The sequence below is a fragment of the Malaclemys terrapin genome, chromosome 3 (assembly GCF_027887155.1).
Source record: "Malaclemys terrapin pileata isolate rMalTer1 chromosome 3, rMalTer1.hap1, whole genome shotgun sequence".
Classification (NCBI taxonomy): domain Eukaryota; kingdom Metazoa; phylum Chordata; order Testudines; family Emydidae; genus Malaclemys; species Malaclemys terrapin.
In genome coordinates this window covers 26116051-26140572 of record NC_071507.1, presented here as the reverse complement: position 1 = coordinate 26140572, position 24522 = coordinate 26116051, and the positions used below count along the sequence as shown (strand labels likewise).

Below are 24522 nucleotides of genomic sequence, written 5' to 3'. Positions count from 1 at the left end.
AGTCAAATCCTAGTTGGGTAAATAGAAAGGAGCATAAACACTGCCAAATTAAGTGTAAAAATGTAATAAGGAAAGCCCAAAAGGAGTTTGAAGAACAGCTAGCCAAAGACTCAAAAGGTAATAAGAAAATGTTTTTTAAAGTACATCCAAAGCAGGAAGCCTGCTAAACAACCAGAGGGGCCCCTGGACGATCGAGATACAAAAGGAGCACTTAGTTTCTCTGCAATGACTTTATCATCTTTAAATGAATTCTTTGCTTCAGTCTTCACAGCTGAGGATGTTAGGGAGATTCCCAAACCTGAGCCGTCCTTTGTAGGTGACAAATCTGAGGAATTGTCACAGATTGAAGTGTCACTAGAGGAGGTTTTGGAATTAACTGATAAATTTAACTGTAACAAGTCACCGGGACCAGATGGCATTCACGCAAGAGTTCTGAAAGAACTCAAATGTGAAATTGCGGAACTATTAACTATGGTTTGTAACCTGTCCTTTAAATCAGCTTCTGTACCCAATGACTGGAAGATAGCTAATGTAACGCCAATATTTAAAAAGGGCTCTAGAGCTGATCCGGGCAATTACAGACTGCTAAGTCTAACGTCAGTACCGGGCAAATTAGTTGAAATGATCGTAAAGAATACAATTATCAGACACATAGAAGAACATAAATTGTTGGGAAAAAGTCAACATGGTTTCTGTAAAGGGAAATCATATCTTATTAATCTATTAGAGTTCTTTGAAAGGGTCAAGGGGGATCCGATTTCCAGAAAGCCTTTGACAAGGTCCCTCACCGAAGGCTCTTACGTAAATTAAGTTGTCATGGGATAAGAGGGAAGATCCTTTCATGGACTGAGAACTGGTTAAAAGACAGGGAACAAAGGGTAGGAATAAATGGTAAATTTTCAGAATGGAGAGGGATAACTAGTGGTGTTCCCCAAGGGTCTGTCCTAGGACCAATCCTATTCAACTTATTCATAAATGATCTGGAGAAAGGGGTAAACAGTGAGGTGGCAAAGTTTGCAGATGATACTAAACTGCTCAAGATAGTTAAGACCAAAGCAGACTGTGAAGAACTTCAAAAAGATCTCACAAAACTAAGTGATTGGGCAACAAAATGGCAAATGAAATTTAATGTAGATAAATGTAAAGTAATGCACATTGGGAAAAATAACCCCAACTATACTTACAATATGATGGGGGCTAATTTAGCTACAACTAATCAGGAAAAAGATCTTGGAGTCATCAAGGATAGATCTCTGAAGATGTTCACACAGTGCGCAGCGGCAGTCAAAAAAGCAAACAGGATGTTAGGAATCATTAAAAAGGGGATAGAGAATAAGATGGAGAATATCTTATTGCCCTTATATAAATCCATGGGATGCCCACATCTTGAATACTGCGTACAGATGTGGTCTCATCTCAAAAAAGATATACCGTCATTAGAAAAGATTCAGAGAAGGGCAACTAAAATGATTAGGGGTTTGGAACGGGTCCCATATGAGGAGAGATTAAAGAGGCTAGGATTTTTCAGCTTGGAAAAGAGAAGACTAAGGGGGGATATGACAGAAGTATATAAAATCATGAGTGGTGTGGAGAAAGTGAATACGGAAAAGTTATTTACTTGTTCCCATAATATAAGAACTAGGGGCCAACAAATGAAATTAATGGGCAACAAGTTTAAAACAAATAAAAGGAAATTCATCTTCACACAGCGCACAGTCAACCTGTGGAACTCCTTGCCTGGGGAGGTTGTGAAGGCTAGGACTATAACAGGGTTTAAAAGAGAACTAGATAAATTCAGGGAGGTTAAGTCCATTAATGGCTATTAGCCAGGATGAGTAAGGAATGGCGTTCCTAGCCTCTGTTTGTCAGAGGATGGAGATGGATGGCAGGAGAGAGTTCACTTGATCATTACCTGTTAGGTTCACTCCCTCTGGGGCACCTGGCATTAGGCACAGTCGGTAGACAGGATACTGGGCTGGATGGATCTTGGTCTGACACCGTATGGCCATTCTTATGTTAACAGGATTTAGAAGAAATCAGTAGCATCCATACTAACATCTATTTGCAACACATTACCTTGTGTACCAAGCCTCTTACCTAAGAAATTATAGCCTGTAGAACCAAAATGAAAAATAAAAAAAATGGATGCATCAGAGACTTATTCATCTCAAATGAAGGCAAAAATATGCAAGTTGTTAGTGTTTGTTATAGGCAGTAATGTGGACTATATATATATATATATATATATGTGCGTGTGTGTGTGTGTGTGTGTGCGCGCGCGTGTATACTTTTTTCTTTTACAGAAAATATGCAGAGGAAAGGTCAAACAGGCCTGTTTGGCTTGGTCCACGCCGGGGCGTGGGATCGATGTAGGAAACGCAATTTCAGCTACGAGAATAGCGTAGCTGAAGTCGACGTTTCCTAGATCGAACTAAGTTTACTTACTGATCACCAGTTACCTAAGAACAGATCATAGACCCAACATGGATAAAAGCGGGATTCTCAGATTCATGGAGGTGCTTGTTCTGAGCTAACAGCTGTTATGAACCTGTGACCACAGAAAACCCTTTGATGGGGTTTGAAGGCCTGCTTTATTGCTGGGGGATTCACAGTGTATGCAGGAAACTGTGCCACCTGGAAATATCCCAGTTAGGAGGGAGAGAGATGCATGTCTCCGCCCAAGAGAGGTGACGAGGATGGGGAGCTGGAAGCCTGAGAGTAGGTGCCCTTGCTGGTCCATGATGGGGAACACAGTTGCCCTCAACTGCGACACTATGCATGGACCACCATAAGACACAGTTGGGTTACATTTCTCCTGCACAAGGACAGGGGAAGGGTGATAAAAGAGGAGATCACAAAGAGCTAATCAGTTAAGTACTGTATCTTTGTAGCAATTACAGTAAATCTGCTCACTGACCTTCCCCTAAATCCTATTGTTGGCCCTATGTACAGTGAAGTCACCACACTAGACGGAGGAGATGGTCACATTTCCAAGGGCGGGGAAACCTGAAAAATTGTTTTGCAAGCCCACTCAAAAATGCTAAATCTAGCTATGCACTTTCAACTGAGGATGTCAATGCTCTTCACACTCTTTAAATTAAGTTTAAGATAAAGAGAAGGATCGTCTTGTAGCTAAGGCACTAAGTTAGGATTTAGCAGAGCTACTCTGCCTATTGGGTACCCCCTTCCCTGCCAGTATGAAGTATACCCCCCAACTTTCAAGCATGTCTCAATGGGATACCTGTAAATGTCACAGCTGTCATCTTAGCCAAACACTGGATACTGAAACAAATCAAAAGTTTGAGTCTTTGGAGCTTGTGTTGAAGAACAAGACTTTCAAAATCAAAGTTCTCACAGGCTATGTCTACACTAGTATTGGGGGGGTGGGGCGCGGTGTTTTCCCTGCTCATGTACACATACTCACGCTAGCTCTCATTGAGCTAGTGTGAGCATAAATAGCAGTGTAGCCATAGTAGGACTTGACACACTTTCCCAGTGACACACAACTGTTTACTAGTCAACAGTTGAATACTGGTGATGAGGAATCCTGCATACCATCCCTGGCTGTGGGAGGAATGTGATTTATAGTGGGTGGAGATACGATAACCAAAACAGGTTTCATCACTCTAAGATAACATTATGTAGTGGATAAGATTGGGGTTTGTCATGTTATGGACCTGGGTTCTGGACCAACAGTGATCTTGCATCTGTTCTCTGCTAACTTTTAAAACAACTGAGAGTGAAGGGCGTGTCCAGCAGCTCTTCCCTGGTTTTCTAGATTGAGGTTTATGGCCTCAGGCAATAATAAATGTAGTGAATTGCACTGGAATTTCAACTTTCCCCAAGGTTTTAGTACTACATAATGAGACTGCCTAATATGTTTTGTCCCTGGAAGTGGGTGATGGTGCACATATTTTCATTATGGCTGAAATGTTATAAAATACTCTGTAGACAAAGACTTATTTGTATTATGATAGTCCCTAGGAGCCCCAGGCATGGACAAGGATGCGATTGTATTAGGAGCTGTATAAACATAAAACAAAAAGGCTGTCCCCACCTCACAGAGCTTACAGTCTAAGTATAATAGATATTCTAGAAAACACCAAGAGAACAACACCATCGATAGAGGACTGGTCCCAGCGTGTTTTAGATTTCTTGCAGATGGGCATGAAGAAAAAAGAATCCAATGAAAACTACTGACAATGGGGTGATTTTTAAACACTTATTCTCTTCGTATCAATTCATTTCCCATCATACTACCATGAAAAATTCAAATAATGCTCAAAGTTTATATTCTAAGTTTTGTTTTTGCCCGTTTCATGAGATTTTACAAAATAAAGGTTTAAAGCTCCTATTAAAATTGAACTTGGGAATACAACCCGATGGTGTAACCACCACGGCACCCCAGTACTCTGCCCTTTCAACAGCATAAGGTTTTTTTAGAGCTGTTGATTAATCAGTTAACTCACGCGATTAACTCAAGAAAAATTAATCGCGATTAAAAACATCAATTGCAATTCATCACAGTTTTAATCACACTGTTAAAAAATAGAATATCAATTGAAACTTATTAAATATTTTGGACTGTTTGCCACATTTTTGAATATATTGACTTCAAACACATAATACAAAGTGCACAGCACTCACTCCGTATTATTATTCTTGATTACAAATATTTGAACTGTAAAAATGATAAAAAAAAATAGTATTTTTCAACTCACTGCATACAAGTACTACAATGCAATCTCTCCATCATGGAAGTGCAACTTACAAATGTAGATTTTTTTTCGTTACATAACAGCGCTCAAAAACAAAACAATGCAACACTACAAGATCCTACAAGTCCACCCAGTCCTACCTGTTGTTCACTCAGAGAAACAAGCTTGTCTACATTTATGGGAGACAATGCTGTCCGCTTCTTGATCACAATGTCCCCTGAAAGTGAGAACAGGTATTCACATGGCACCCCTGTAGCCGGCATCTCAAGGCACCTATGCGCCAGATATGCCAAACGTTTGTATGCCCCTTCATGCTTCAGCCACCATTCCAGAGGACATATTTCAATGTTGATGACACTTGTTAAAAAAAATAATAATGCGTTAATTAAAATTTGTGACTGACCTCCTTGGGGGACAATTGTATGTCTCCTGCAGTTTTACCCACATTCTGCCATATATTTCATGTTATAGCAGTCTCCCTGCAGATTTGACAAAACACAAAGAAGGTACCAATGTGAGATTTCTAAAGATAGCTACAGCACTCAACCCAAAGTTTAAGAATCTGACATACCTTCCAAAATCTTAGAGGGAGGAATTGTGGAGCATTTTTTCAGAAGTCTTAAAAGAGCAACACTCTGATGTGGAAACTACAGAACCTGAACCACCAGAAAAGAAAAATCAACCTTCTGCTGGAGGCATCTGACTAAGATGATGAAAAGGAACGTGCGTTGGTCCGCACTGCTTTGGACCATTATCAAGCAGAACCTGTCATCAACACATGCTCGGAATGGTGGTGGAAGCATGAAAGGACATATGAATCCCTAGCCCATCTAGCATGTAAATATCCCGCGACACCGGCTACAACGCCATGTGAACGCCTGCTCTCACTCCCAGGCGACATGGCAAACAAGAAGCGGGCAGCAGCATCTCCTGCACATGCAAACAAACCTGTCTGTCCGAGCAACTGGCTGAACAAGAAGCAGGACCGAGTAGACCTGTAGGCTCCAAAGTTTCACATTGTCCTATCCTTGAATGCAGGTTTTTTCTGCACATAATTCTACACCTGCAAGTTCATCCTTCATGACAAATATTGCACTTGCAATGGGGGAATTGAAAAATACTATTTCTTTTGGTTTTTTTACAGTGCAAATATTTGCACCCTGCACCCTGTGCTGCAATTCAAATCAATACATATGAAAATGTAGAAAACATCCAAAAATATTCAAACAAATGGTCTTCTATTATTGTTTAACACTGCGATTAATCACGCAATTAATTGCGATCACTATTTTTCATCACACAATGAATCATGATTAATTTTTTTAATCGCTTGACAACCCTAGTTATTTTATGGTTTCTTTTGTTTTTTGGAGGGGTGAGGAAGAAGAGAGGGAAGGAGAGCATCCTTCAAATTTGTCAGACGCCTACTAGCTAGCAGTTACAAAAGATGAAACTCCCAAGTAGAATCCAGGGACAGCACTCTTGATATAAATTGAGTATCCTGCTTTTTCCCCCAACAGCTTGAGGGGTGCATGAGTGGAAAGGGTAGGATAAAATACAATAGAAGAGGTAGATAGAGCACACAGTGTAGTGAAACAAATATGTAAGAATGTGGAAGGAAAAACATAGATGTTTGGGAAAAATATACCATGACTGATTACAATGCCCCACGTAGTCCAAACAAGCTAAACCTAAATTCTATGGCAGAATCCCTAGATATCATGCCACTTTGATGTAGCATAGTGAAAATTCTGAAGTTTCTTTATTTAAATTAGAAGACTGAGATTATTTAAATTATAATATGTCAGTATGATAGGACCTGTCTTTGTTTTGAGATCCATTCAATTTTATGCTATGCCCACATTTTTGTATTTTAGTGGGATTGGATCTCTAAGCCAGCATGAGGATGCTAAAATAAAGTTTTAGAAATAGGTTCATATTGTTAGTATTGGGGCTGTCAAGCAATTAAAAAACTTAATCGCTGTTAAACAGTAATAGAATATAATTTATTTAAATATTTTTGGATGTTTTCTACATTTTAAAATATATTGATTACAATTACAACATAGAATACAAAAGTATTCAGTGTTCACTTTATTTTTTATTACAAATATTTGCACTGTAAAAAAGAAAAAAAATGTATTTTTCAATTCACCTAATACAAGTACTGCAGTGCAATCTCTTGATCATAAAAGTTGAACTTACAAACGTAGAATTATGTACAAAAAAAATGCACTCAAAAATAAAAAATTTAAAACTTTGGAGCCTACAAGTCCACTCAGTCCTGGTTCTTATTCAGCCAATCACTCAGACAAACAAGTTTGTTTACATTTGCAGGAGCTAATGCTGCCTGCTTCTTGTTCACAATGCACCCGAAAGTGAGAATAGGCATTTGCATGGCACTGTTGTAGCCAGCGTTGCAAGATATTTACATGCCAGATGCGGTAAAGATTCATATGTCCCTTCATGCTTCGCCCACCATTCTAGATGACGGGTTCTGCTCCACAACAATCCAAAGCAATGCGGACTGATGCACGTTCATTTTTATCATTTGAGTCAGATGCCACCAACAAAAGGTTGATTTTCTTTTTTGGTGGTTGGGTTCTGTACGTTCTGCATCGGAGTGTTGCTCTTTTAAGACTTCTGAAAGCATACTCCACACCTCGTCCCTCTCAGATTTTGGAAGGCACTTCAGATTCTTAAATCTTGGGTTGAGTGCTATAGCTATCTTTAGAAATCTCACATTGGTACCTTCTTTGCGTTTTGTTAAATCTGCAGTGAAAGTATTCTTAAATCGAACAACATGTGCTGGGTCATCATCTGAGAATGCCATAACATGAAATATATGGCAGAATGCAGGTAAAACAGAGCAGGAGACACACAATTCTCCCACAAAGAGGTCAGTGACAAATTTAATTAATGTATTTTTTTTTAAACAAGCATCAGCATGGTCCTCTAGAATGGTGGCCAAAGCATGAAGAGGCATACGAATGTTTAGCATACCTGGCACGTAAATACCTAGCAATGCCGACTACAACCGTGCCATGCAAACAACTGTTCTCATTTTCAGGTGACATTGTAAACAAGAAGCTAGCAGCATTATCTCCTGTAAATGTTAACAAATGTGTTTGTCTTAGTGATTGGCTGAAGAAAAAGTAGGACGGAGTGGACTTGTAGGCTCTAAAATTTTAGATTATTTTGGTTTTGAGTGCAGTTATGTAACAAAACAAAAAAACCTTACATTTGTAAGTTGCACTTTCATGATAGAGATTGCAGTACTTGTCTGAGGTGAATTGAAAAATGCTAGATCTTTTATCATTTTTACAGTGCAAATATTTGTAATAAAAAATAGAAAGTAAACACTATATGCTTTGTATTCCGTGTTGTAAATTGAAATCAAATATTTGAAAATGTAGAAAAACATCCAAAATATTTAATAAATTTCAATTGGTATTCTATTGTTCAACAGTGTGATTAAAACTGTGATTAATTATTTTAATCGCGATTCATCTTTTTTGATGAAATCGCATGAGTTAACTGTGATTAATCGACAGCCCTCATTAGTATTTAATAATAATTTTTGAATGTGTGAATATTTATTTATTGTTGCATTTATATTGTTGTTTTTGTTACTAGCTCTGTAAATTATGGAATGAGAGAAATGGGAGCCGCCCCTTTAAGAACAAGGTGAATAATACCCTCAGCAGTGTATGTGCTGCTGTCTGAGGAGGCCAGCTTGCTTTGGGAGGACTTGGCCTACAAGAAGCTCTGAAGAAAGGTTAGAATTCCAAGAATAAACTGAGTTCTCATTCAAAATCTGAGCCTTGTTTCTGAAAGTGTAACAAATTCGGAGGGTCCATCAAGATTCTTTGTTCTGAACTACATATAGGGGTTGATCAGGCTAACAGGCATATGTCTTTTAGTTCTTACAGTAGAAGCTCACACCTTTTAAGAACAAGAGGTCGGGGTTCTTTCCCCATTTCTGATGGCCTACAAAGCGAAATGCTGTTACATCAGCAGCAGAAGAGGAAAGTCCAGGAGAGCTAAGCAGAATAGAATGGGGCAGGGAGAACAGAACCAAATGGCTAGGAAATATGTCTAGGGAACAGAGAAGCAGGTGCAGGGGGTACACGCAGTTGAAGGGGTACACGCAGCAGAGAACCCATGTGCAGGGGAGCAGAGGGAGAGTAGAACAGAATGAATAGGAGTGTGGATATGTAAAGAACTGCCCATACTGTCTACTTTGTTAAAAAAAAGGGAGGATGAAACTTACCGCATTAAAATTCATTAAAAATAAATGAACTAAATTTACTTCGAATTGTTAGAAATTGTTGTGGTTTCCATATGGGTGCTATGTGATCCTGGAGGAAGGAAAATGGTCTAGACCAGGGGTCAGCAACCTTTCAGAAGTGGTGTGCCGAGTCTTCATTTATTCACTGTAATTTAAAGGTTTTGCGTGCCAGTAATACATTTTAACCTTTTTAGAAGGTCTTTTTCTATGAGTCTGTAATATATAATTAAACTATTGTTGTATGTAAAGTAAATAAGGTTTTAAAATGTTTAAGAAACTTCATTTAAAATTAAATTAAAATGCAGAGCTCCCCGGCCTGGTGGCCAGGGCCCAGGCAGTGTGAGTGTCACTGAAAATCAGCTCGCGTGCCATAGGTTGCCTATGCCTGGTCTAGACAAATGCCAGTGGTAGAGGAGGTATCCACAATACAATCCTTTTACTAAGTTGGGTTCCACCTCTGGAAAATATTCAAGAGCCCTTAATTTAAGAGGTAAGCAAAGCACAAGCCAAAATGGCACTGCAACAAAACTTAGGGACAGGTGGTGGGGGGCAGTCTTCTCATTTGTTAGCATAAGTGCAAAAGTATCCTTGAAATAGGGACCCTGAGAGCAGCAAAGTGAAACTGGCATGTCAGTTTCACACCTATGCTCAAATCAGCAAAGGCTGCAAAGGAGTAAGGGATTGAAAATGACTGAAGCCCTTCTGCCCTGCTGTTGACAGAATAGCTTCCCTCCTGCAGCCAGGAGAGCTCCAAATTGGCAGATCTCATCTAACCAAGGCAAATATGAAAGGCGGGATCTTTCATTTAAAGTGCTGCCCTGAACTCTGCTGGAAGTTTGGTCTATTTCTCCCTTTCCGGACACCAGAGAAAGAAGGACTGTCTGTGCTGGGCTTCCTACTACAGAATTGCTTTTAAACCACACTGGGCTCATTCTCTAGACCACTGCCAAAAAAAAAATTTTTTTTTAAAATACCATCCTCAGGCTAGTAGATGGAGTCTTCTAAGCAATAAGGTTTGATTTTCCAGAGATGACAACTACTCACAACTCCCATGGAAGTAAAATTTAGATGCTTAGCACAAGTAAAGTTAGGCCCACCAGTGACTGTTTTCAAGCCCTCCACTGCAAAAATTTAATAGATTCTTTTGACTTCATTGATGGTAAAGGAAAAAGTAATAACACCCTCTCATATCCAGATAGATGGGCAATGACTGTCAGAAGATTTTAGACAAAACAATGAAGCATAGTTCCTCCCTGAATAATCATGACCATGGAAATGAGCAGAAGAGGAAAAATTGAAGATAGCACTACTGGAACCAATCAACCCACTGATCGCTCACCTCTCCTACACATATTACATGGGAACACTGCTCTAAAAAGGAGAAACTGAATAGCAAAATAAAGCCATATTCTAAGTTTGATATACGTAGAGGAAAATTGTAATGTAGGACATACTCACTGTATTAGATTAGGAGTGAAAATAAGAGTATCTCAAACATAAACAAACATTAATAATCAAGAAAAATATCATCTTGATAACCTGATGATGCAGACAGGAAATGTTGCCTGGGAAAGGCATATACATTCAAAGTTGTTGCATGCCACGTTCTATCCTTTAACTTTGTACATCTGTCTTTTCTACATATTCCAATGGTATGCTGCTTTTTCTGTATTGGACAACATATTAAGATTAATATACTCAGACATTTACTCATTTCTGACACTGAAGAACCATTTCCTTTGTCCGAAATGTCATCATACATGTTCTTACTACAGGCAATACTACTCCATTCTTTGTTTATTTTAAATAAAACTTCTAAATTATTCAAAATGCAAACAACTGAATTAAAACAAACAAATCTCACATATTGTAGGCAACTTCTGCCCAAAAGTGATTTTTCTAAATTCTAAGTCATACACATGAAATCACAAAGTATACCTGAAACATATACAACAGAACATAAAGTGTATGCAACTAAAATGCCCAAAAGCAGGCAGAACTGTTACATATATACACCACATCTTCGCTGTCAGCTATACTGCCTCAAGATACAGGTACAAATTTAATCCTGTCAATTGTATACAGAGACTAAAAAAGTGACCTAAACTGAAGCCAAACTAAACACTTACATAGGGATAAACTGTTCCAACATCAGCTATTAAGCTAACTGCTCCAGTCCAAAAACATTTGAAGTTTAAAGACACACAATATGCTTGAAATATATTCTTCCATCTAAGAAAACTGGAGTTACTCATGTAGTCCTTAAATAAAGCAACTATATAGACAATATTTATAGAGTCAAAGAGTTAAAAGTAGTTTCAGATACAAGTACTCAACACACTTCCCTACTGCCTACTAGACAAAGACTAAGGCTACTAGCATGAGTGAACTACAGTGCTGCCATGCCCCGTACCTAAAAGCCATGCTTTTCCAAAGAGCCCATCCTACATCAGTCAGTTCTGCACCACTACTTTAAACTAATTTTGTCTTCAATAAATTCTACCTCTTCCAAGTGAAATTCTGCACCCCTCTTATTAATGTCTGGTCTCTCTCTGAAAATACCACCCAGGTCATCATCCTCCTTCTGCATCCAAATCCTGTTTTATACATCATCTCTCCTCTATAAAGAAGAAATGGCTCAGGAACTGCTCTGCTCCCTGCCTCTCCCTTTATCTGAAAAACAACAGATCCAGGAACACTGCTCCCTACCTCCAGCTAAAAGGAGTGCAAGAGACCTGCTCTGTTCCTTGCTCCCCACTCTGCTCAAGCAGAATTTTTCCTGGGCAAAATTTCTACTCAGCCATCAACTATTATCCCTTCCCCTATACACCTCAGCCCACTTGCTTGTGAAGGACCATACAAACAGAAAAACTAACTACATGAAAACAAACCAGCAAATCTGTCTACACACAATGCTGTCAAATATTCAAATTAAATAAATGGAAACAACAGGAAAAGTTTACATTGCAAATTTCCTTCAGTTATAGTAATCTTTGGTGCTAAATGTAACAATTGTAAGTGACAGTATTTTTAGACAGAAGTGAAATTTTTACATTGGTATCCTTTTAACAAAGTTTTTTTAAAAGATGAATAACAAATTAACCTAAAACCCAGACGAAACATTTGTTTAAGTGCATCTCACTGAGTGTCTTTATTCCCACCAATGTACCTAGGTATTACTGCACTTTTGTATCTTTGCCTTGCTTATGTATTATTGCACATGGGTCATTATGAGTTAAGGATAGCATGATTATGAGGAATCTTGATTTCTTCACTTTTATTATTTAACAAAAAGTCATACTTCTTTGGCTATGATCTTTTCAAGTTTCAAACTAAGCATGACTGGTGCTAAAATACAATGGCAACAAGCACTATCATAAATTAGACAGAGCTATGCTGGTCAGTACTTGGGATTGGAGACTTTCGAAGAAACCTCAGTACTACAGGTGGTTGCTCAACAAGTGGTACTCTTTTAGTCTGTGTCAGCACTGAACCAGTACTCATCATGATGTAAGGAGCACTCTACTGTTGAAGATGCTGTCTCTACAATGAAACAGAACCGAGAACAAGGCCATTTGGGTCTCTAAAGGTCCCATGCTGGAAGTGAGGGATGGGAGGTTGTGATCTATTTCCATACCTGTAATAACATGCATACCTATATATGTCTTTAGTACTCAGTATATGCTTTTGTATTACATTAGTTTTCTTTCGGGGGAGAGAAGATTTCATTTTCAGGTTAATAGTTTTTAGCAAACAAAAAGAATCCCAGAATTTACAATAAATAAGCTATTTACAAACAAAATTGTATTGCATTCTTTGCAAGAGTATTTTGCCTGACTACATCCCTGTGAGACTGACTTAAGACAGGAGGAAAGTTGTTTTTCACTTCCCCTCTTTCTTCCCCACCCAGTACTAAATAGTACTTAAAAAAAAATTATATATATACACATATTCTAGGGCAGGGTACAAATAGTACTTTTAAAAACACACACACACACACACACACACACATATATATATTCTGGGGAAGGATACAGAGTGATCCCAACACTGCAGTATGTTCACCTTACTGGTCACTGAGAATACTAATGATATCGGACTATCAATGTGTTAGTGAAAACACCACAAATTATTTTTACAGTAATAGATTATAACTTAGTTATTAAACTCAAAACAAAAAATATCCCAGAAGAGGAATAAAATGACGCAGACAGGGAAAAAGCAGGGAAACAATTATTAGGTCTCAGATAGCTTTAATTTAATAATTAAAGAATCCACCAGCTCCACGGTGTTCAGTTGTGTCGCCCATTTTAACAGCACCATTCCTCCTCTAATAGCTAATGCGCTCTAATTAGCTCTTAGCTTTAGTCATTCTTTTCAAATGAATTCCCCGTTGTCCCTCCCTAGCTTGGAATATGCGGGAGGGTTTCCACTGCAGACAATACCCAGCAACAGTACAAGGTCTGCCTCGGTTCTTCACTGCTGCTATTACAGCAGCTACATCGCGGCTGCGGAAGCTGGGCGGCGACACGCGGCAGACAGCTGCCTCCCCCCCACACACACACACACTTTTTTTCTAGGCGTGGCACCAGGGGAGGGAGGCGCTCCACTCAGCCAGTCTCCGCCCAGCATGAGCGACAGGGTCGAAGAGGTGGGGCGCTGGCTGAGGGTTAATGGACTGGTGGAACTAGCAGCTTCGCCACCACCCATGTCTCCAGACAGCGACGAGACTTGCAGACAAAAAATGTGCACCACTGCACCGCACAGTGACCAGTGGGAAGCAGCAGTCAGCGCAAGGCAGCGTTTTCCCCGTCCCCCATTTAATATATATTGTTTTAAAAGACAAAGACGAAAATCTGCCCTGAATCAGCAGCTCTACGTCCCCGGGCGCAGACGGGAAGGAGAGGAGGAGGAGGGAACGGCCAATAAGGGAGCTGGGGAGCAGAGAAGGCGGTGGGGGGGATGGGAGGCAGCGGACAGAAAAGGGAGATGAACTAGAGGAGGATGGGCGGCAGCAGCAGCAGAACGTGGAGAGACGCACATGGCTCTTGTTCCCAGCTGCTGCAGGCAGCATCCTCCTCGCATGCACACCTCGCTCTCGGGGCCACCAAGCCCAGGCACATCCCATCCCAGCAGAAGGGACCCGAGACGCCTCAGGAGGCCAGCAGAGGCTGCGGACAAAGGGGAAACTCCCTGCTCCGCACGGCTGCGGCAGATTGGGGCCGCCAGCGTTGCCGGGGAAGAAGAGTGGGAGCAGGGGTGCCCCTTCCTCCCCAGTTTATCCCCGCCACAAAGCCAGCCACGCCCCCTGGGCCGGCTGCTCCCCTCCCCCCGGAGCAGGAACCGGGCCGCAGCGGGGGACAGCACTTACCAGCACAGCCGGAGGACGATCCCCTTCTCTTGGGAGCGGCGGCGGGGTGTGCCCGCAAGGGGCTGCTGGCAGGGGGCTCCGGTTTGGGAGGCAGGGGGGCAGGGAGCTCGGGCTCCTGAGGGGGGGGCGGGCTGGAGAAGCAGGACACGACGGGGGGCCTCCTGTCCGGTTGCGGCTGCTCAGCGGCTATAGGGCGGGGGAGTTCCCCGGAGCCTTCCAGGTCCAGCAGCGGGGCGGGGGCCAAGGCCATGGCCGGCAGCTTCCTCTCCATCACCTCCAGCTGCTCGTCGAAGTCATCGTCGTCGTCGTCCTCCTCAACTTCCTCCTCCTCCTCCTCCTCCGGGTCCCGCACGAACTGGTACTGGAAGCGTGGCTGCTGCGGCCGGGCTGGGCTGGAGGAGGAGACCAGGGGGGACTGGTCCTGCTCGTCCATGGTGCTGGGGCCGCAGGAACAATGAGTGAGCGGGGCTCTTCTCCGGCGGCTCCTCGGGCTGCGCAGCTGCCGCGGTGCCGAGCCTCCACGCCCTGTTGAGTCAGACTTGGGAGGGGAGGCAGAGCTGACTCTCCCCGCCTGAGAGTAGAGAGGGATAGCCCGGCTAGCCAATGGGAGGGGGAGAGGAAGCAGGGACACACGCGGGGAACCAATGAGAGACGCTGCTCCTGCTGCCGCTGCCTTATGAATATTCAACAGGGGATGGATGCTGGCGAGTGAACAGGGATAGAAAAGTCGGATGAAGTTCGGTGCAGAGAATGTGGGTGGGGCGAGCCCTGAAGGGTGGAGAGTCTGTATTGGTGAGGGGGAAGGGAGACCCAGTGGAGGGGCAGGGGGCTGCGTGTGTTTCTGAGGGGAGCTGTGTGTGATGCGGGAATGGGGCACAGGGACCATGAGAGTCTGAAGGTTGCTTTCTTACTGTAAAGGGACAGGGGAGAATGGGAGCTCTTTGTGTCTGAGGGGGAGAGGATGGTCTGTATGGCTGCAGAGGGTGGGAGCGCTCTGTGAGGGGTGGGGTTCTGTGTGTGTGTACAGCGGGGCGGGGAGGCTGTATAGCGGAGATAAAAGGCGTGGAGAAGGATGGGTCCATTTCAGGGTGTCGCCCCTAGGAGGATCAACAATAGCTCCCAGTCTGCGGTTCAGACAACAGTCTGCTGCGTGCCAGACATTTTGTGGCACAAAACTTTTTCTGCGAGGGGCGGAGGGACAAGGAAAGGTTGGAAGAATCCTCTTTGTCAGACACAGACAGGCTGCTGCGGTGTCTTGCTGCTATAGATGAAGTAATGAGCGGATCACATCTCTCTCTGCACAGTGGCTATATACAGTAGCTCTCCAACCTGCATTAGGTTTTATAAATTGTGGGATGAGTCAGCCCAATGAGTGACACAGCTAAAAACTTAAACTCTGAAAGGGAATTTTAAATAATGCCAGGCTAATTTATTCATCAATTTTTGGGGGGCTCAGTTTAATGATTCAACAATTTCTATCAGGGCCTGGCCAACCTTAAATGCATTAAATTAAAGGAGGGGAATCCTTTTATTAATTTAGGACTTGATTATATTGCAAAATGCACCCTCAACTTCCCTTGTCTTCAAGGTGAATTGAGAGTGCTCAGTACTAGTACATCTTAGCTAGAGATCATCACCTTGCTGGATCAGTCCTTTGGTGAACAGGAAGAACAGTCATTTTAGTCAGTTATACTTCTCAGAATCATAAAATATGAAGTCAACATTAAAGAATATGGGATACCATATCTACATTTTGAGACTTTTTATATAAAATCTTATGTTTATATAGCACTTACCCACAAGCATCTCACAAGACTGTATACAGACACCATCACTGAAATACAGCCATTGCTGGAATGGAAGATGGTGACCAGTCAGCATGCCACTCAATAGCAGAATTGGTGGAGGGGGTGCAAAAGGAGAATGAAATTTTGGCCAAAAGTACCAGAGGAAAAAAATGCCCTATGTACAAAAAATACCTTGTCTATTCCATGTCCATGCAGAGAAGACAAGACCTCTGTTTTTAAGTTATTATTCAAAAGAGCCATACACAATAAGATTCATGGTACTGTCTTGCCTTTCTTATGCAAAGCATCCAAAATTGCTTTTTAAAGCATTGATGAGTATTATTATCACACTGACTGTAGCCTTCTCTAGGCATGGAAGTTGTACTGGTTTAATTTAAATTGTTTTTTAAACCAATTCCTAATCAATTTAAACTAAACTGAAATAAGACTGGTTTAAACAGAAATTAGTGTGTCTACAGAACCCTTAGCACCAGTTTAACTAAATCAACACAGTCACCACAGCAAGGACAAGTGAGCACAGTCTCACATTTCATTGCCTCTCTAATGGCATAATCCTCTACTCTTCCAAACTGCATACCTCTGGATCATGGACACACACATTCCTTGATTTCATATATATGGGTTTAGAGGACAATGTATGGAGACATTCAAAGTGAGATGCAAACTGCAAATTCACCCACATGTGACAGTTACAGAAAAAGGAAGGGTGCAAATGGGTAATTCTCTCTCTCCTTATTTAAGTGTAAAATAAAAAGCACCAAATACCCTTTCTAACTTCAGGGCCCAATTCTACCACATTTACTTACATTGCATTCTACTTACTCAAATGAGCAGTCCCATTAAGTTCAATGGAGATATTTACATGAGCTATGGGACTACTTGCATTAGTGAGTACTACTCAACATAAGTAAGGGTTGCAGAATTGTATCTTCATGGTGAAGTTTACCCCTTTGCAAAGAGCCAGCACAAGGCCTAGATAAAAGTTCATCATTTGTGAACTGCCTAGGTCCCTGCACTTGGGTTCTCTCTGCTGCCTAGCAAGCAAATAGCTCTACTTCTAAAACAGTTGATTCAGAAGGGATTGATGGGGTTGTAGATCTATAGTTCACAATTGTCAGCTTATTACTAACTGAAAAATACATATGTGAAAATTCTCAATTTCCTTTAAATGACTGTGACGCTCTGTACCTCGGGGGAACACCCAGCACCCCCATGTTCATCCTCGTAAAATGGCTGTGTGCTATCCAATGCAAAGTTTGTCATGTTGGGTTTCTTTGGAAGGCTCATGATGCAATGAGCATTGTTGTTATAGTAATTGTTACAGTAATGTTATAGGTTATATAACTATGTATATAGTTACACAAATGTATCCTCATGGCTTAAAATAAGCCCAGGCATAAACTCTCCAAGAGCAGAGAGGCATTTCACACCTAATCAGGGCAGGTATGAGATGAAACTCTCTCCCAGCCTCACAGGAACAAAGGACCCTGGCCTAGGCAGCAACAAAAGGATCTGTTCAAGTGAGTTACCTCCCTTCCTTTGGTCAGTTATGGGACTGTGATGCGGTAATGCTCACCTGACTCTGAAGCGGGAGGGGGGAGGCAAAGCCAAGAGGGAAGAAAGGACATGATAAAAGGGAGAGACGTTTGCCATGCTCTCTCTCTCTCTCTCTCTCCCACCTACAACGACAGACGTCACACCAAGTGACTGAAGTGCTGATCAAAGGGGAGAGCCTGGCTGAAGAGCAACCAGCCAGCTTCTGGTGAGAAGCCTCTAAGTTTGTAAGGACATTGAAAATGTTAAGATCAGCTTAGAATGCGTTTTGCTTTTATTTCATTTGACCAAATCTGACTTGTTCTGCTTTGAGTCATAATCACTTAAAATTTATCTTTGTAGTTAATAAATCTTTATGTTTATTCTACTTGAAGCAGTGTGTTTGGTTTGAAGTGTGTCAGAGATTCCCCTGGGGATAACAAGGCTGGTACATATCAATTTCTTTGTTAAATTGACAAACTCAGATAAGTTTGCAGCATCCAGCGGGCATAACTGGACAATGCAAGACAGAGGTTCCTAGGGTTGTGTCTGGGTCCAGAGATACTGACTTGTGTCATTTGGTTGCACAATCCAAGGAGAAGCTCAATCAAGGATTGTAGTGACCTAGCAGATCACAGGTGCGGATAACACCAGAGTGGAATGTCACAATGACATATGTAATTTATCCATACAATAGATCTGGCACAGGCAGCACCCATATAAGCTTCTACTTCTCTGCCTCATCCTAGACCTAGATAAATCACCTGATGGCAGAGAGTTCAGTTTCCATGCTTACATTCAGTTCTTGTGTTTTCTGCTGAAACTAACAATTAGTGCAGATTTTCTTCAAATGTACTGAAACTGAACTGAGACCACTCTCTCATTTCACATAGGCCACGATAGCCATGAAATTTAATGATTTTCTAATTAAGTATTATTGACGTGGGCTGGATTCAGACCCGTGATGTGGAGGTAAAAGGCCCATAAGCCAACTATTTTTAATTCCATAACCCATTTATCCTCTTTTATGCCTTCCTACGTGGCAAGTCTGATTTCATTTGAACAGCTGCATTTTATACCCAAGCTTGAAGCTGCTCTCGTGTGAAACTCAACCTAGATCACACACATTTGTTCTGTTTCCTGAAAACCATCTAAAATGTGTGTAAGAAAACAATTTAAGTCAGTTTCAAGAGTACAGTGAAGGTGACATAAGTATCATTATTAAAAAATCTAAAGTTTCACTGCATGTGAATAAGCACTTAAAACAATATATGAGGGTTGGGTTTTATGTTTGTTCTAACATTTTTGCTTCCTGGGGACAAACAATTCATCCATGTGCAACTTTTAGTCAGCCTTTGTATAGTAATATAATAAAGAATGATTTAGTGGCAGCAAGGTAGTTTGATTAAATTACAGGTGGTGCTAAAACAGAACACAGGCAGGCTTTCCCCTATGGAACGAATGGGTCAAATTCTACCCTTACTTACACCTATTTAGCCCCATTGAAGTTAATGGATTGTACATATGTTAAGTGTAGGCAAAATTGGGCCCGGTGGACCAAGTCATACATATAAAAATCAGGAGGACTGCACTGCTTTACCCGGTTGAATTTAGTCCAGTGTCATAACTTCAAGTCTTGAACTTCACCTTGAACTAGGATAGTTATCCCTGAATACTACTTCTGATCAAGTAAAGGTTGTGGAGACAGTAAGGTGGAGGAGCATGGGCCAGGTTCTCTGGTGTAACTCCACTGAAGTCAACTGAATTGCACAAGGGATGAATTTGAGCCACTGGTATTTAAACATATGATCTACCCTCACCAGCCTTCATCCTTTCATCCAGTTTCTTTTATTAGCACCCATAATACATGAGCATCTCCAAAGTACTTAAAGACATAATACTTTTCTATTCTTTCCTACCATGTAGTAGTAAGTCTCTAGAACATATGTGAAATAGATTATTAAACACTGAATGCTATGCAAATACAATGCTGAGTGGTTTTGACAACATCTTTAGGGAGCTTAAAATGAATTCAGCGAGTTACTTAAGAAATTAATCAAAAGTAGGCCCATGGTCCAAAGCTTTTATTCATACTAAAAATAATGGGTCACATTCTCTGCATAATTCCATTATCTTTAGTGGCATTTCACTCATGTCACCAGCAAAGAATCTGACCTAAAATATTTTACTAAAAGCAAAATTCACATACATTCATTCATTCATTGCATACTGGAAGAGAAAACATCTTTTCATTTTCTGTACTGCAAATAACAGCAATTTAGTTGAACAAGTTGTTTCTTTATCATTTTATCTGCAGTTCTAAAATGGTTTTTATTTTTTGTTGGCCACAATAATGGATTAAAAGTTCCGTTAAAATGTATATTTTCAGACTACAGAGAACCTATTTGTAACAATTTGCATAATTTTAACACAGTCATAATGACAGCACAAATTGAAATTTCACTAATCACTGATTTTGACTTTTAGAAGTAAATAAGAAATATATATATATTAGTTCTTTTTTAAATATAATCCTTCATATGCTGTACCACAGAATGGTTGTATGTGTGGTCAGTCACCACCTAAAGAGATAGGAAAGTGTTTTTATTTAAAGAGGAAGTGACTTAATATCTTGGAGGAAGGTAAGGAGGAAGTTCCAAGTGGATTGAGCAATCCAAGTCAATAGGCTGTAGAAACTACAGTTCCTAAGTACTTAATATATGCTGTACAACAGCAATTCCATTAATTGTTTAGACAGACATTTTAGTCTTATAAAAATTTACAATAGTAGTTAGAGTCCACTGTAGATATTCAACTGGATCATTTGAAAACTGAAAGGAAAGTTTTCATATGGAGCAAACTTACTTGGAAAAATAAAGCATTTTATAATTAAAAAAGAAATATACTGGCTAATATTTTTCAATTTCCTTTGGCAGTGTTGAAGATTTTTAGTGTTTAGAAGTGTTTTATAAGGGCATTCTTCCTCACGTCCCAGTGTGGCCTTCTGCTCAATCCTACACTAAAGTAATATCAGAGTCTACTGCTAGGAAAATAATTGTAATTTTACAAATCCAGCATTATGACTTTACAGCTGGATCACACAGGATGGGCATTTGGCCTGTGATGGAGGACATTTGGCCTGTGATGGCTTAAACACAAATGTGTGGTAATTTAAAAACAAAGTGTTCGGTTGCAGGACTAGATGCAGCTCTGGTCTTTCTCAGCACACTCCCTCACATCTCAGCCTCATGCCTTTATCTCTCGTTAGGAGGAATTCTGTGTTTCTCCCCCTCTTAGCCCTGGCTCTGGGTATTGACCATTCTTACCCAGCAAGTGTGACTGAGTTCAGACACCTGCAGTTCTTCCCTTCAGGAGTTTGTGACCAGTGGTATACACTGATAAAATAGCCTTCTTGAAACAAAGTATTGTGTATTTTAACAGTAGGAACAAAGCATTTAGAGAAAAAGGATTTAAAAAAAAAAAAATCTACTCTCATGTCTATCCTACCAAGAAGTTTTACCATCCCCTGATGGTAACGGATGCAGGTCTATCTTCTTCAGACATACCCTGCTGGGGTCTGTGTATCACTCTGGTTCCCTCAAACAATTACTCCCCTCTCCTGAAGGAGAGTCCCTAAACCCTGCTATAGTTCTTTTGATCTCTTATGTTCCCAGGCCTTTTTCTGGCCTGGCATTTTCTTTTAACAACCCTCAAGCGTTTGCTGAGGGATAACTTATCTTGAGCCATTCTTTCTCTCTCCTGTTTGTCCCCCCGCCCCCAATAGCTCCCTGTAACAAGGCATGAGGTGGCTCAGCAGTGTCCTGCTTCAGTATCCCTCCTCTCTGGTAACCCAATAACTTACTTCAGGCTCTCTTGACTCAGTAATACCCTCCTTGGGGCTGGTTTGTTATAAAAACAAAAGTCCCAAACATATAGTCCATTTCTCATTCCAGTGAGACATTAGAACTCCTGACATCTCATCCCTCAATGCCACATACTGGTGCCTTTGGCCACACCAAGACTCTGTCAGTCCTGTTCTGTCCCTCTGATCCAGAACAGCCACCCCAGCCCATACAGCTGTGCATTGTGGAAACCCCCAGAGTTTCTCTGCTGGGAACATCCCTCACTCCCACTGGTCCTCTCACTGTTCTTCTGTATCTAGCTCTTCAACCTTGAAGATGTCAGCAGGTAAGCTCCTCCACTCCTCTCCTGCCTTTAACTCTCTGCAGCCCTTGGTTCTGGCTCTCTGGCTTACATCCAAGATGTTAACTCCATCCCTGCTCTCTAGCCTTCTGCTCACTCTGGCTTGGGGATGCCAGCCAGCAAACTCCTCTTGCTGCTCTTTTAGCTTCAGCCTTTCTCCCAGAAACCACTCACATTCAATCTCTGGCCCCGCTCATCTCTTTCTCCCAAGTAGCCCTGCCGCACTGGGTCTCTTCCTGGCCAAGGTGCCCTCTTTTAAGTTCAAATTGGAAGCAGTGGATGAGGCACAGGTGCACTGTCCCTACTCCCTCTTAAAGGCCCAGTGTTAACGTGTGATACCCCCCCATTAAACCAATGTAGTCATACAGAAAATATTCCAATAATCAGGTCAACATACAGTATTCTAGAGTAATACATTATTGCAAAGCAGCTCCAAATCAATCACACAAGGTAAAAAAAATGCTTAAACTATTTTGTGCTTCTCCAGTCTTGAACTGGGTCAATCCATCAGTATAAGTGAAAGCAGTTTAAGGGCTGCTATAAATTACACCATCTTCCAAGTTCCAAGGAGCATTTAAGGCAGCTGTGAATTGCTGGGTACAGGGACTCCTTTCTCCTGGCCACACCCTCTACCACAGCCCCCAGGAGGGGGTTGGAATAGGAGCTGCTATGGCTGCTTTATGCATTGGGGGATTTTTCTGTAGCTACATCAGCTTTAGGGCTTGCTTCACAAAGACAGTATAGCACAAAGCTACCCAAACACCATGGAGAATATGGACCAAAAAATATCCTCACTATTATAGGAGCAGCACCTTGTCTAAACGAAAACATGTTTATACATGTACACATAGGTGTGCACAGCACACTTCATTAGGGTGTGCACCCAGGGAATTTTTTTTTTAAAGGCGAACATCATAAAGGTTGGGGTGTGGGAGGGAGTGCAGGGTGTGTGGGGGGGGTGCTGTGTGCAGGAAGGGGCTCAGGGCAAGGGATTGGGGCAGAGGAGGGGTGTGGGATTTATGAGGGGGCTCAGGGAAGGGGTTTGGGGTGCAGGAGGGATGCGGGGTGCGGCAGGGGGCTCAGGTCAGGAAGTTGGGGTGCAGGAGGGGTACAGGGTGTAGGCAGGGGGCTCAGGGCAGGTGGTTGGGGGGCAGGGGACAGGCAGGGGCTCAGGGCAGGGGGTTGGGGTGAGAGGTGCAGGAAGGGACTGGGACAGAGGAGGGGTATGAGGGAGCTCAGGGAAGGGGATTGGGGTGCAGGAGGGGTACAGGGTGCAGGCAGGGGGCTCAGGGCAGGGGGTTGGGGTGAGAGGTGCAGACAGGGGGCTCATGACAGGGAGTTGGGGTGCAGGAGGGTAGGCTGTTTGCAGGCAGGCCCGGGGCTGGGGATCTGGGCTCCCCCGTCCCGGCAGGCAGGCTCGGGGGCCAGGCAGAGGGGGCTGGGCTGGGCGCTTGGGGCAGAGGATGCCGGGGTGGATTGCAGAGGGGCCGGGCTGCTCCCAGGGCTGGACTCAAGGCCGAGGGTGCCGGGCCGGAGCCCCCAAACAGGGCTGGGGAGCTGAGTTTGCAGCCGGGCTGCGGGGGGGGCCTGTGGGCCAGGCTCACCCCCTGCCCCGGGCCTGCTGGCTCCTGGGCCCCACTTAAGGTGGGCTGGACTCAGGGGCGGCCTGACCCTCTGGGTGGTGCCTGGGCCCCCGGCCAGCGCGGGGAGCCGCAGGCGGGTTTGTGGCCCTGGGCACTGGAGGGGGGCAGCTGCCTTGGGGGGGGGGAAGCTGTGGCAGCATCCCCGCGAGTCCCGCAGACCACCTTAAGCAGCTGTGTTGGTGCTGCCGGGTGGGAGGCTGACAGCGAGCACATGGGGCTATTAAAGCAGCCAGCCCAGCCCTGGGGAAGAGGAGCCCGGCTCAACAGGGTGCAGGCCGGGGGCTCAGGGCAGGGGGGGGATACAGGAGGGGTTCAGGCATGCTCCCTGCCTGCCAGTGCCCCACGCCGCGCCGCTCACCATGTCCCCACGCAGCCCCGAGAGAGGGGGGCAGCATAGGGCTCTGCATGCTGCCCTTGCTATGCCTCCAGGTACCTCCCCTGAAGCTCCCATTGGCTGCAGTTCCCCGTTCCCGGCCAATGGGAGCTTCAGGAGGTGGTGCCTGGAGCAACTCCCCAGCCCTAGAGACATGGTGCCCTGATGGCCACTTCTGAAAGCAGCGTGGGGCCTGTGGCACCACGGGGGGCAAATCCCGCAAGCCAGATCCAAAGCCCTGAGGGGCCGGATCTGGATCCAGCCCATGGGCATTAGGGTGTGCCCGGGCACACCCCGTGCGCACGCCTATGCATGTACATTTTATTCAAAGGGATATTGGAGTGTTTCTGTTTTTTAGCTAAGTAATATAGTAAATAAAATATACTTTTAAATATTACCTTATTCTTCACATATATTCACAGTAACAACATGGAGATGAGAAGTATAAGGAAAGTTTTTGTTCGTTATTACATAGAGTGGTTGTTCTTTGTTATATCTAGTTAAAACAATATCTACCTCAGATAATATCATGTGGGTAAGAAGGTTTTAGCATGTAGTTACCCTAAACTAAAGAAAAAAAAT

At 42.7% G+C, this 24522-nt stretch overlaps 1 protein-coding gene across 3 annotated transcripts in view; it reads right to left on the bottom strand.

Moving 5' to 3' along the window:
• RTN4 (reticulon 4) overlaps nucleotides 1-14931 on the bottom strand; it is an 80694-nt gene extending 65763 nt beyond the window's left edge. The window contains exon 1 of one of the 3 annotated variants that reach the window (XM_054024510.1): nucleotides 14381-14931. In XM_054024510.1, the coding sequence (XP_053880485.1) occupies nucleotides 14381-14813 (433 nt within the window). In that variant the 5' untranslated portion in view covers nucleotides 14814-14931. The remainder of the gene's footprint in view (nucleotides 1-14380) is intronic. The other 2 variants (XM_054024511.1, XM_054024512.1) reach the window with 2 other exon arrangements.
• Nucleotides 14932-24522: the final 9591 nt, after the last annotated feature.